General features: G+C 47.0%; 1 protein-coding gene across 1 annotated transcript in view; it reads right to left on the bottom strand.

The window, feature by feature from the left end:
• Positions 1 to 4,340: 4,340 nt before the first annotated feature.
• Positions 4,341 to 13,812, bottom strand: part of REG4 (regenerating family member 4) — a 35,947-nt gene continuing 26,475 nt past the window's right edge. The window contains exon 5 of the mRNA XM_053696910.1: positions 4,341 to 4,508. Coding sequence (XP_053552885.1) covers positions 4,441 to 4,508 — 68 coding nt within the window. The 3' untranslated portion in view covers positions 4,341 to 4,440. The remainder of the gene's footprint in view (positions 4,509 to 13,812) is intronic.

The following is a 13,812-nucleotide window of genomic DNA, read 5'->3' as shown; positions in this document are numbered from 1 at the left end:
CGCTAAAGTGAAGAGAGCGATCTTGGAAAGATATGCCATTACCTCAGAGGCATACCGGCGCAAGTTTAGAGGCCTGCGCAAGCCAGAAAGAGATTCACATGCAGAGTGGGCCCACAAGCTGGATCAAGCATCTCAAGGGTGGATACAGGCCAGCCAAGCTACCACCATGGAAGAATTGCGACAACTGATGCTGTTGGAGCAATTCTTTAACGGCTTGTCCCCAGAAGCCCAAGAATGGGTGAGAGATCGAAAACCCCTCACCTTAACCGAAGCAGCCAGATTAGCAGACCAGCATTTTGATGCCAGGAGGCACCATGGACTACAGCCTAACAACGGACGGGCGAATATACAATGCCACACCTGCAAGCAGTGGGGACATATGGCACGTGAGTGCACCCAAAATCGGAGCAGACAAGCTTGGAACCAGGTCAGACAGAACCAGGCCCCAAGGGCGGCTGCTCACCATTACCAAACGGAGCCAGCCGCTCATGAGGTGTTGAGCACCCAAGCCGAGGAACCCCTGGGAATTCTGCATGAGGTGATGTCGGTCCGGGCCGCCGATAACTGGCAACATCCCCGCCAGCTGGGGACCGTAGAGGGGAAGGAGGTCCAGGGACTTCGGGATTCGGGAGCTACTTTAACCCTGATAGCTCCCCATTTGGTGCCGGATACAGTACACACGGGCGGATCCGTGGCAGTACGAGGAGCAGGGGGAGCGGTATACCGATTGCCCACTGCTAGAGTGGAGTACAGACCCCCAGTCACCCCAGCAGCGGCCAGTTACCAGCCCCCGGCGCACCGCTATACTACGCGGCCTCCGGCCACGAACTACCCTCAGAGAGCCCGGTTCAATTCGCGGGGCTACTCACAACCTATTCGGTGCTTTGGATGTAAGCGACTAGGGCACAAAAGACCAGAGTGTCCCCTAAACGCAGCAAATCAAGCACAGTCCTGGAGAAGACCCGCCGGCGGAATCCCACATAATCCTCAGCCTGCGGCCCGCTACGTAGAGGCGCCAGAATGCTGGGGCAGCCTACATGAAGCAGACCCCGTGCAAGCTGCCCACCGGAATAACCGGCAGCGGGTTAAAGTGAATGGGAAGGAGGTCAGTGGTCTACGGGATACTGGTGCTACCATGACCTTGCTTCAAGAGAACTTGGTGTCTGAGAAACAGCACACTGGAGACACTATGGCTGTGAGGGTAGCAGGGGGCACTGTGTTCCGCCTACCTGTTGCCAGGGTACATTTGGATTGGGGAGTGGGCGCTAGACTTGTGAATGTGGGGGTCAAGAAGGACTTACCTGCTAATGTTCTCCTTGGAAATGACTTGGCCCCCCTTGTTTCTGCCTATGCTCCCATGGATCCCGCTGATGTTAACCCTGTGACTACCCAAGCCCAGTCCCTCTGGGAAGAGACGCTTCCATGTTTGGGGTGGGGGCAGTACTGAGCCAAGTTGGAGCAGATGGCGGAGAACACCCCGTAGCTTACTTGAGCCGAAAGTTGTTGCCCCGGACATCCCCAAGCCGATCCGTTGGGATCAGACTGTGTATGCCGGCTTGGTTCTGGGGGAGCATTGTGGCAAACCTAGCCACTTCTGGACTATAACGTAAGAAAGCTTGTCTATAGGCTGTATATTGTGCTATGTAGATGTGACAGACCCTTCTGTCAGCACTGAAAGAGTTAACTGTGTTCAGCTTTAGCCTCAACTATTGTGCACTGTCATTAATGTTATTAATACACAGTCCATTGTTTAATCACCCTCAGAGAGCAAATGCTTAGGTGATAAGAAAAGCCAAATGTATCTTGTGTTTAAATTGTTATCAGCTTAAGCAAGGTAAATCTATTGTATCATGTCAAGGGTGTGTTCCCTTCATCTAATGTACAACATTCTTTCAACCCCCCTTCTGGGGGGGGGTCAGACCTGCATAAATACTGGGCATATGAGCCTTAATAAAAGTCATTCTGTTTTAAAACCTGAAAACTGGCTGGGTTGTGAATTGCTGATTCCCTATGCAGGACATTGTTCCCTGGTGTTAACCCTTGGTATCCGGTTGGTACCGTTACACCTGCTCACCTCTGTATACAGCTCAGTAATGTCCCTCTGCGTACGTCACACACATACTGTATATAGAGATCTATCTCACATCTGTATATACCTGCTCACCCCTGTATACAGCTCAGTAATGTCCCTCTGTGCACGTCACACACATACTGTATATATAGATCTATCTCACATCTGTATATACCTGCTCACCCCTGTATACAGCTCAGTAATGTCCCTCTGTGCACGTCACACACATATATAGATCTATCTCACATCTGTATATACCTGCTCACCCCTGTATACAGCTCAGTAATGTCCCTCTGTGCACGTCACACACATACTGTATATAGAGATCTATCTCACATCTGTATATACCTGCTCACCCCTGTATACAGCTCAGTAATGTCCCTCTGTGCATGTCACACACATACTGTATATAGAGATCTATCTCACATCTGTATATACCTGCTCACCCCTGTATACAGCTCAGTAATGTCCCTCTGTGCACGTCACACACATATATAGATCTATCTCACATCTGTATATACCTGCTCACCCCTGTATACAGCTCAGTAATGTCCCTCTGTGCACGTTACACACATACTGTATATATAGAGCTATCTCACATCTGTATATACCTGCTCACCCCTGTATACAGCTCAGTAATGTCCCTCTGTGCACGTCACACACATATAGAGATCTATCTCACATCTGTATATACCTGCTCACCCCTGTATACAGCTCAGTAATGTCCCTCTGTGCACGTCACACACATATAGAGATCTATCTCACATCTGTATATACCTGCTCACCCCTGTATACAGCTCAGTAATGTCCCTCTGTGCACGTCACACACATACTGTATATAGAGATCTATCTCACATCTGTATATACCTGCTCACCCCTGTATACAGCTCAGTAATGTCCCTCTGTGCACGTCACACACATACTGTATATAGATCTATCTCACATCTGTATATACCTGCTCACCCCTGTATACAGCTCAGTAATGTCCCTCTGTGCACGTCACACACATACTGTATATAGAGATCTATCTCACATCTGTATATACCTGCTCACCCCTGTATACAGCTCAGTAATGTCCCTCTGTGCACGTCACACACATATATAGATCTATCTCACATCTGTATATACCTGCTCACCCCTGTATACAGCTCAGTAATGTCCCTCTGTGCACGTCACACACATACTGTATATATAGATCTATCTCACATCTGTATATACCTGCTCACCCCTGTATACAGCTCAGTAATGTCCCTCTGTGCACGTCACACACATATATAGATCTATCTCACATCTGTATATACCTGCTCACCCCTGTATACAGCTCAGTAATGTCCCTCTGTGCACGTCACACACATATATAGATCTATCTCACATCTGTATATACCTGCTCACCCCTGTATACAGCTCAGTAATGTCCCTCTGTGCACGTCACACACATATATAGATCTATCTCACATCTGTATATACCTGCTCACCCCTGTATACAGCTCAGTAATGTCCCTCTGTGCACGTCACACACATATATAGATCTATCTCACATCTGTATATACCTGCTCACCCCTGTATACAGCTCAGTAATGTCCCTCTGTGCACGTCACACACATACTGTATATAGATCTATCTCACATCTGTATATACCTGCTCACCCCTGTATACAGCTCAGTAATGTCCCTCTGTGCACGTCACACACATACTGTATATAGAGATCTATCTCACATCTGTATATACCTGCTCACCCCTGTATACAGCTCAGTAATGTCCCTCTGTGCACGTCACACACATATATAGATCTATCTCACATCTGTATATACCTGCTCACCCCTGTATACAGCTCAGTAATGTCCCTCTGTGCACGTCACACACATACTGTATATATAGATCTATCTCACATCTGTATATACCTGCTCACCCCTGTATACAGCTCAGTAATGTCCCTCTGTGCACGTCACACACATATATAGATCTATCTCACATCTGTATATACCTGCTCACCCCTGTAAATCACTTAGGATAACATAAGATATATTCCTGGTTTCTGCCTTTAATATTAAGCTTTTTCTTTCAGAATTCTCAGCGCTTTGGACACCGGATTTTCCAAGCTATGCGCGATTTGGCCCAGCTCCTAATGGCCCCGTCCGGGGGTCAGCGCTGATGTCACAACTGGGAGATGTCAATATGATGATGAGAATGATTATATAGCAGCACCCTTTGTATTCATTAGTTCTATTCACAACACGCCAGTCACTCTGTATTAATCACTAAACACAAATGGTGGAATAAATGAGATTTATTTGGTTTACAATTTGTTGTCATAAAATCATATTGGACTCACAAGGTGTTCAGTTTGGGGGTTTCTGGGTTACAGCAGGTCACGGTTTGTATTTGCACACAAAGTTATTTAGCACTGAGCACGGAGTGTCATTCCACTGCAGAAATTCTGTGAAATACAAATGAGAATGAATAGAAATAATGCACAAACATCCTGCAGTATTCACTGTCAGCTTAGTATCTGCATCTGCTGTAATAATGACCGTTCTGCACAGAGAGACTGAAGTGCAACCGGTGACGTGACAATGTAACTGCCATAAAATAAGTTATTTACAGTATAAAGTTCCGCACACACACAGTGTAACCAGTAGAGAGCGCTAGTGTATGGTCTGTACATGAGTAACACACAGTGTATAGTGCCGCACACACACAGTGTAACCAGTAGAGAGCGCTAGTGTATGGTCTGTACATGAGTAACACAGTGTAACCACTAGAGAGCGCTAGTGTATGGTCTGTACATGAGTAACACACAGTGTATAGTGCCGCACACACACAGTGTAACCAGTAGAGAGCGCTAGTGTACGGTCTGTACATGAGTAACACACAGTGTAACCACTAGAGAGCGCTAGTGTATGGTCTGTACATGAGTAACACACAGTGTAACCACTAGAGAGCGCTAGTGTACGGTCTGTACATGAGTAACACACAGTGTATAGTGCCGCACACACACAGTGTAACCAGTAGAGAGCGCTAGTGTATGGTCTGTACATGAGTAACACAGTGTAACCACTAGAGAGCGCTAGTGTATGGTCTGTACATGAGTAACACACAGTGTAACCACTAGAGAGCGCTAGTGTACGGTCTGTACATGAGTAACACACAGTGTATAGTGCCGCACACACACAGTGTAACCACTAGAGAGCGCTAGTGTATGGTCTGTACATTAGTAACACAGTGTATAGTGCGGCACACACACAGTGTAACCACTAGAGAGCGCTAGTGTACGGTCTGTACATGAGTAACACAGTGTATAGTGCCGCACACACACAGTGTAACCAGTAGAGAGCGCTAGTGTACGGTCTGTACATGAGTAACACACAGTGTAACCACTAGAGAGCGCTAGTGTACGGTCTGTACATGAGTAACACACAGTGTATAGTGCCGCACACACACAGTGTAACCACTAGAGAGCGCTAGTGTATGGTCTGTACATGAGTAACACAGTGTATAGTGCCGCACACACACAGTGTAACCACTAGAGAGCGCTAGTGTATGGTCTGTACATGAGTAACACAGTGTAACCACTAGAGAGCGCTAGTGTATGGTCTGTACATGAGTAACACACAGTGTATAGTGCCGCACACACACAGTGTAACCACTAGAGAGCGCTAGTGTATGGTCTGTACATGAGTAACACACAGTGTATAGTGCCGCACACACACAGTGTAACCAGTAGAGAGCGCTAGTGTACGGTCTGTACATGAGTAACACACAGTGTATAGTGCCGCACACACACAGTGTAACCAGTAGAGAGCGCTAGTGTATGGTCTGTACATGAGTAACACAGTGTAACCACTAGAGAGCGCTAGTGTATGGTCTGTACATGAGTAACACAGTGTAACCACTAGAGAGCGCTAGTGTATGGTCTGTACATGAGTAACACAGTGTAACCACTAGAGAGCGCTAGTGTATGGTCTGTACATGAGTAACACAGTGTAACCACTAGAGAGCGCTAGTGTACGGTCTGTACATGAGTAACACACAGTGTATAGTGCCGCACACACACAGTGTAACCAGTAGAGAGCGCTAGTGTATGGTCTGTACATGAGTAACACAGTGTAACCACTAGAGAGCGCTAGTGTATGGTCTGTACATGAGTAACACACAGTGTAACCACTAGAGAGCGCTAGTGTACGGTCTGTACATGAGTAACACACAGTGTATAGTGCCGCACACACACAGTGTAACCAGTAGAGAGCGCTAGTGTATGGTCTGTACATGAGTAACACAGTGTAACCACTAGAGAGCGCTAGTGTATGGTCTGTACATGAGTAACACACAGTGTAACCACTAGAGAGCGCTAGTGTACGGTCTGTACATGAGTAACACAGTGTAACCACTAGAGAGTGCTAGTGTATGGTCTGTACATGAGTAACACACAGTGTATAGTGCCGCACACACACAGTGTAACCAGTAGAGAGCGCTAGTGTATGGTCTGTACATGAGTAACACAGTGTAACCACTAGAGAGCGCTAGTGTATGGTCTGTACATGAGTAACACACAGTGTAACCACTAGAGAGCGCTAGTGTACGGTCTGTACATGAGTAACACAGTGTAACCACTAGAGAGCGCTAGTGTATGGTCTGTACATGAGTAACACACAGTGTATAGTGCCGCACACACACAGTGTAACCACTAGAGAGCGCTAGTGTATGGTCTGTACATGAGTAACACAGTGTAACCACTAGAGAGCGCTAGTGTACGGTCTGTACATGAGTAACACAGTGTATAGTGCCGCACACACACAGTGTAACCACTAGAGAGCGCTAGTGTACGGTCTGTACATGAGTAACACAGTGTATAGTGCCGCACACACACAGTGTAACCACTAGAGAGCGCTAGTGTACGGTCTGTACATGAGTAACACAGTGTATAGTGCCGCACACACACAGTGTAACCACTAGAGAGCGCTAGTGTACGGTCTGTACATGAGTAACACAGTGTATAGTGCCGCACACACACAGTGTAACCACTAGAGAGCGCTAGTGTACGGTCTGTACATGAGTAACACAGTGTATAGTGCCGCACACACACAGTGTAACCACTAGAGAGCGCTAGTGTACGGTCTGTACATGAGTAACACACAGTGTAACCACTAGAGAGCGCTAGTGTATGGTCTGTACATGAGTAACACACAGTGTATAGTGCCGCACACACACAGTGTAACCACTAGAGAGCGCTAGTGTATGGTCTGTACATGAGTAACACAGTGTAACCACTAGAGAGCGCTAGTGTACGGTCTGTACATGAGTAACACAGTGTATAGTGCTGCACACACACAGTGTAACCACTAGAGAGCGCTAGTGTATGGTCTGTACATGAGTAACACAGTGTATAGTGCCGCACACACACAGTGTAACCACTAGAGAGCGCTAGTGTACGGTCTGTACATGAGTAACACACAGTGTAACCACTAGAGAGCGCTAGTGTACGGTCTGTACATGAGTAACACAGTGTATAGTGCCGCACACACACAGTGTAACCACTAGAGAGCGCTAGTGTATGGTCTGTACATGAGTAACACACAGTGTAACCACTAGAGAGCGCTAGTGTATGGTCTGTACATGAGTAACACACAGTGTATAGTGCCGCACACACACAGTGTAACCACTAGAGAGCGCTAGTGTATGGTCTGTACATGAGTAACACAGTGTAACCACTAGAGAGCGCTAGTGTATGGTCTGTACATGAGTAACACAGTGTAACCACTAGAGAGCGCTAGTGTATGGTCTGTACATGAGTAACACACAGTGTATAGTGCCGCACACACACAGTGTAACCAGTAGAGAGCGCTAGTGTACGGTCTGTACATGAGTAACACAGTGTAACCACTAGAGAGCGCTAGTGTATGGTCTGTACATGAATAACACACAGTGTATAGTGCCGCACACACACAGTGTAACCACTAGAGAGCGCTAGTGTACGGTCTGTACATGAGTAACACAGTGTAACCACTAGAGAGCGCTAGTGTACGGTCTGTACATGAGTAACACAGTGTATAGTGCCGCACACACACAGTGTAACCAGTAGAGAGCGCTAGTGTACGGTCTGTACATGAGTAACACAGTGTAACCACTAGAGAGCGCTAGTGTATGGTCTGTACATGAGTAACACAGTGTATAGTGCCGCACACACACAGTGTAACCACTAGAGAGCGCTAGTGTATGGTCTGTACATGAGTAACACACAGTGTAGCCACTAGAGAGCGCTAGTGTATGGTCTGTACATGAGTAACACACAGTGTAGCCACTAGAGAGCGCTAGTGTATGGTCTGTACATGAGTAACACACAGTGTAGCCACTAGAGAGCGCTAGTGTATGGTCTGTACATGAGTAACACACAGTGTAGCCACTAGAGAGCGCTAGTGTATGGTCTGTACATGAGTAACACACAGTGTAGCCACTAGAGAGCGCTAGTGTATGGTCTGTACATGAGTAACACAGTGTAACCACTAGAGAGCGCTAGTGTATGGTCTGTACATGTGTAACACAGTGTATAGTGCCGCACACACACAGTGTAACCACTAGAGAGCGCTAGTGTATGGTCTGTACATGAGTAACACACAGTGTAGCCACTAGAGAGCGCTAGTGTATGGTCTGTACATGAGTAACACACAGTGTAGCCACTAGAGAGCGCTAGTGTATGGTCTGTACATGAGTAACACAGTGTAACCACTAGAGAGCGCTAGTGTATGGTCTGTACATGAGTAACACAGTGTATAGTGCCGCACACACACAGTGTAACCACTAGAGAGCGCTAGTGTACGGTCTGTACATGAGTAACACAGTGTATAGTGCCGCACACACACAGTGTAACCACTAGAGAGCGCTAATGTATGGTCTGTACATGAGTAACACAGTGTAACCACTAGAGAGCGCTAGTGTATGGTCTGTACATGAGTAAAACACAGTGTATAGTGCCGCACACACACAGTGTAACCACTAGAGAGCGCTAGTGTACGGTCTGTACATGAGTAACACAGTGTAACCACTAGAGAGCGCTAGTGTATGGTCTGTACATGAGTAACACACAGTGTATAGTGCCGCACACACACAGTGTAACCACTAGAGAGCGCTAATGTATGGTCTGTACATGAGTAACACAGTGTAACCACTAGAGAGCGCTAGTGTATGGTCTGTACATGAGTAACACAGTGTATAGTGCCGCACACACACAGTGTAACCACTAGAGAGCGCTAGTGTATGGTCTGTACATGAGTAACACACAGTGTATAGTGCCGCACACACACAGTGTAACCACTAGAGAGCGCTAGTGTATGGTCTGTACATGAGTAACACACAGTGTATAGTGCCGCACACACACAGTGTAACCACTAGAGAGCACTAGTGTATGGTCTGTACATGAGTAACACAGTGTATAGTGCTGCACACACACAGTGTAACCACTAGAGAGCGCTAGTGTACGGTCTGTACATGAGTAACACACAGTGTATAGTGCCGCACACACACAGTGTAACCACTAGAGAGCGCTAGTGTACGGTCTGTACATGAGTAACACAGTGTAACCACTAGAGAGCGCTAGTGTATGGTCTGTACATGAGTAGCACAGTGTAACCACTAGAGAGCGCTAGTGTACGGTCTGTACATGAGTAACACACAGTGTATAGTGCCGCACACACACAGTGTAACCACTAGAGAGCGCTAGTGTATGGTCTGTACATGAGTAACACAGTGTATAGTGCCGCACACACACAGTGTAACCACTAGAGAGCGCTAGTGTATGGTCTGTACATGAGTAACACAGTGTATAGTGCCGCACACACACAGTGTAACCACTAGAGAGCGCTAGTGTATGGTCTGTACATGAGTAACACAGTGTAACCACTAGAGAGCGCTAGTGTATGGTCTGTACATGAGTAACACAGTGTATAGTGCCGCACACACACAGTGTAACCACTAGAGAGCGCTAGTGTACGGTCTGTACATGAGTAACACAGTGTATAGTGCCGCACACACACAGTGTAACCACTAGAGAGCGCTAGTGTACGGTCTGTACATGAGTAACACACAGTGTATAGTGCCGCACACACACAGTGTAACCACTAGAGAGCGCTAGTGTATGGTCTGTACATGAGTAACACACAGTGTAACCACTAGAGAGCGCTAGTGTATGGTCTGTACATGAGTAACACAGTGTAACCACTAGAGAGCGCTAGTGTACGGTCTGTACATGAGTAACACACAGTGTATAGTGCCGCACACACACAGTGTAACCACTAGAGAGCGCTAGTGTATGGTCTGTACATGAGTAACACACAGTGTATAGTGCCGCACACACACAGTGTAACCACTAGAGAGCGCTAGTGTACGGTCTGTACATGAGTAACACAGTGTATAGTGCCGCACACACACAGTGTAACCACTAGAGAGCGCTAGTGTACGGTCTGTACATGAGTAACACAGTGTATAGTGCCGCACACACACAGTGTAACCAGTAGAGAGCGCTAGTGTACGGTCTGTACATGAGTAACACACAGTGTAACCACTAGAGAGCGCTAGTGTATGGTCTGTACATGAGTAACACAGTGTATAGTGCCGCACACACACAGTGTAACCAGTAGAGAGCGCTAGTGTACGGTCTGTACATGAGTAACACACAGTGTAACCACTAGAGAGCGCTAGTGTACGGTCTGTACATGAGTAACACACAGTGTAACCAATAGAGTGCGCTAGTGTATGGTCTGTACATGAGTAACACAGTGTATAGTGCCGCACACACAGTGTAACCACTAGAGAGCGCTAGTGTATGGTCTGTACATGAGTAACACAGTGTATAGTGCCGCACACACACAGTGTAACCACTAGAGAGCGCTAGTGTATGGTCTGTACATGAGTAACACAGTGTAACCACTAGAGAGCGCTAGTGTATGGTCTGTACATGAGTAACACAGTGTAACCACTAGAGAGCGCTAGTGTATGGTCTGTACATGAGTAACACAGTGTAACCACTAGAGAGCGCTAGTGTACGGTCTGTACATGAGTAACACAGTGTAACCACTAGAGAGCGCTAGTGTACGGTCTGTACATGAGTAACACAGTGTAACCACTAGAGAGCGCTAGTGTATGGTCTGTACATGAGTAACACAGTGTATAGTGCCGCACACACACAGTGTAACCACTAGAGAGCGCTAGTGTACGGTCTGTACATGAGTAACACAGTGTATAGTGCCGCACACACACAGTGTAACCACTAGAGAGCGCTAGTGTATGGTCTGTACATGAGTAACACAGTGTAACCACTAGAGAGCGCTAGTGTACGGTCTGTACATGAGTAACACACAGTGTATAGTGCCGCACACACACAGTGTAACCACTAGAGAGCGCTAGTGTACGGTCTGTACATGAGTAACACAGTGTATAGTGCCGCACACACACAGTGTAACCACTAGAGAGCGCTAGTGTATGGTCTGTACATGAGTAACACACAGTGTAACCACTAGAGAGCGCTAGTGTATGGTCTGTACATGAGTAACACAGTGTATAGTGCCGCACACACACAGTGTAACCACTAGAGAGCGCTAGTGTACGGTCTGTACATGAGTAACACAGTGTATAGTGCCGCACACACACAGTGTAACCACTAGAGAGCGCTAGTGTACGGTCTGTACATGAGTAACACAGTGTAACCACTAGAGAGCGCTAGTGTATGGTCTGTACATGAGTAACACACAGTGTATAGTGCCGCACACACACAGTGTAACCACTAGAGAGCGCTAATGTATGGTCTGTACATGAGTAACACAGTGTAACCACTAGAGAGCGCTAGTGTATGGTCTGTACATGAGTAACACACAGTGTATAGTGCCGCACACACACAGTGTAACCACTAGAGAGCGCTAGTGTACGGTCTGTACATGAGTAACACAGTGTAACCACTAGAGAGCGCTAGTGTATGGTCTGTACATGAGTAACACACAGTGTATAGTGCCGCACACACACAGTGTAACCACTAGAGAGCGCTAATGTATGGTCTGTACATGAGTAACACAGTGTAACCACTAGAGAGCGCTAGTGTATGGTCTGTACATGAGTAACACACAGTGTATAGTGCCGCACACACACAGTGTAACCACTAGAGAGCACTAGTGTATGGTCTGTACATGAGTAACACAGTGTATAGTGCCGCACACACACAGTGTAACCACTAGAGAGCACTAGTGTACGGTCTGTACATGAGTAACACACAGTGTATAGTGCCGCACACACACAGTGTAACCACTAGAGAGCGCTAGTGTACGGTCTGTACATGAGTAACACACAGTTATAGTGCCGCACACACACAGTGTAACCACTAGAGAGTGCTAGTGTACGGTCTGTACATGAGTAACACAGTGTATAGTGGCCGCACACACACAGTGTTAACCACTAGAGAGCGCTAGTGTACCGGTCTGTACATGAGTAACACACAGTGTATAGTGCCGCACACACACAGTTGTAACCACTAGAGAGCGCTAGTGTATGGTCTGTACAGAGTAACACAGTGTATAGTGCCGGCACAACACACAGGTAACCACTAGAGAGCGCTAGTGTAACGGTCTGTACATGAGTAACACAGGTGTATAGTGCCGCACACAGGTCACAGTGTAACCACTAGAGAGCGCTAGTGTACGGTCTGTACATGAGTAACACACAGTGTATAGTGCCGCACACACACAGTGTAACCAGTAGAGAGCGCTAGTGTATGGTCTGTACATGAGTAACACACAGTGTAACCACTAGAGAGCGCTAGTGTATGGTCTGTACATGAGTAACACACAGTGTAACCAGTAGAGAGCGCTAGTGTATGGTCTGTACATGAGTAACACAGTGTAACCACTAGAGAGCTCTAGTGTACGGTCTGTACATGAGTAACACACAGTGTATAGTGCCGCACACACACAGTGTAACCACTAGAGAGCGCTAGTGTATGGTCTGTACATGAGTAACACACAGTGTATAGTGCCGCACACACACAGTGTAACCAGTAGAGAGCGCTAGTGTATGGTCTGTACATGAGTAACACAGTGTAACCACTAGAGAGCGCTAGTGTATGGTCTGTACATGAGTAACACAGTGTATAGTGCCGCACACACACAGTGTAACCACTAGAGAGCGCTAGTGTATGGTCTGTACATGAGTAACACAGTGTATAGTGCCGCACACACACAGTGTAACCAGTAGAGAGCGCTAGTGTATGGTCTGTACATGAGTAACACACAGTGTATAGTGCCGCACACACACAGTGTAACCACTAGAGAGCGCTAGTGTACGGTCTGTACATGAGTAACACAGTGTATAGTGCCGCACACACACAGTGTAACCACTAGAGAGCGCTAATGTATGGTCTGTACATGAGTAACACAGTGTAACCAGTAGAGAGCGCTAGTGTACGGTCTGTACATGAGTAACACACAGTGTATAGTGCCGCACACACACAGTGTAACCACTAGAGAGCGCTAATGTACGGTCTGTACATGAGTAACACAGTGTAACCACTAGAGAGCGCTAGTGTACGGTCTGTACATGAGTAACACAGTGTAACCACTAGAGTGCGCTAGTGTACGGTCTGTACATGAGTAACACACAGTGTATAGTGCCGCACACACACAGTGTAACCACTAGAGAGCGCTAGTGTATGGTCTGTACATGAGTAACACACAGTGTATAGTGCCGCACACACACAGTGTAACCAC

Source organism: Bombina bombina, unplaced genomic scaffold, assembly GCF_027579735.1.
Source record: "Bombina bombina isolate aBomBom1 unplaced genomic scaffold, aBomBom1.pri scaffold_1894, whole genome shotgun sequence".
In the NCBI taxonomy this organism is placed as follows: Eukaryota; Metazoa; Chordata; class Amphibia; order Anura; family Bombinatoridae; genus Bombina; species Bombina bombina.
Note: the sequence above shows the minus strand (reverse complement) of the source record. Positions and strands in the feature narration are given on the sequence as shown.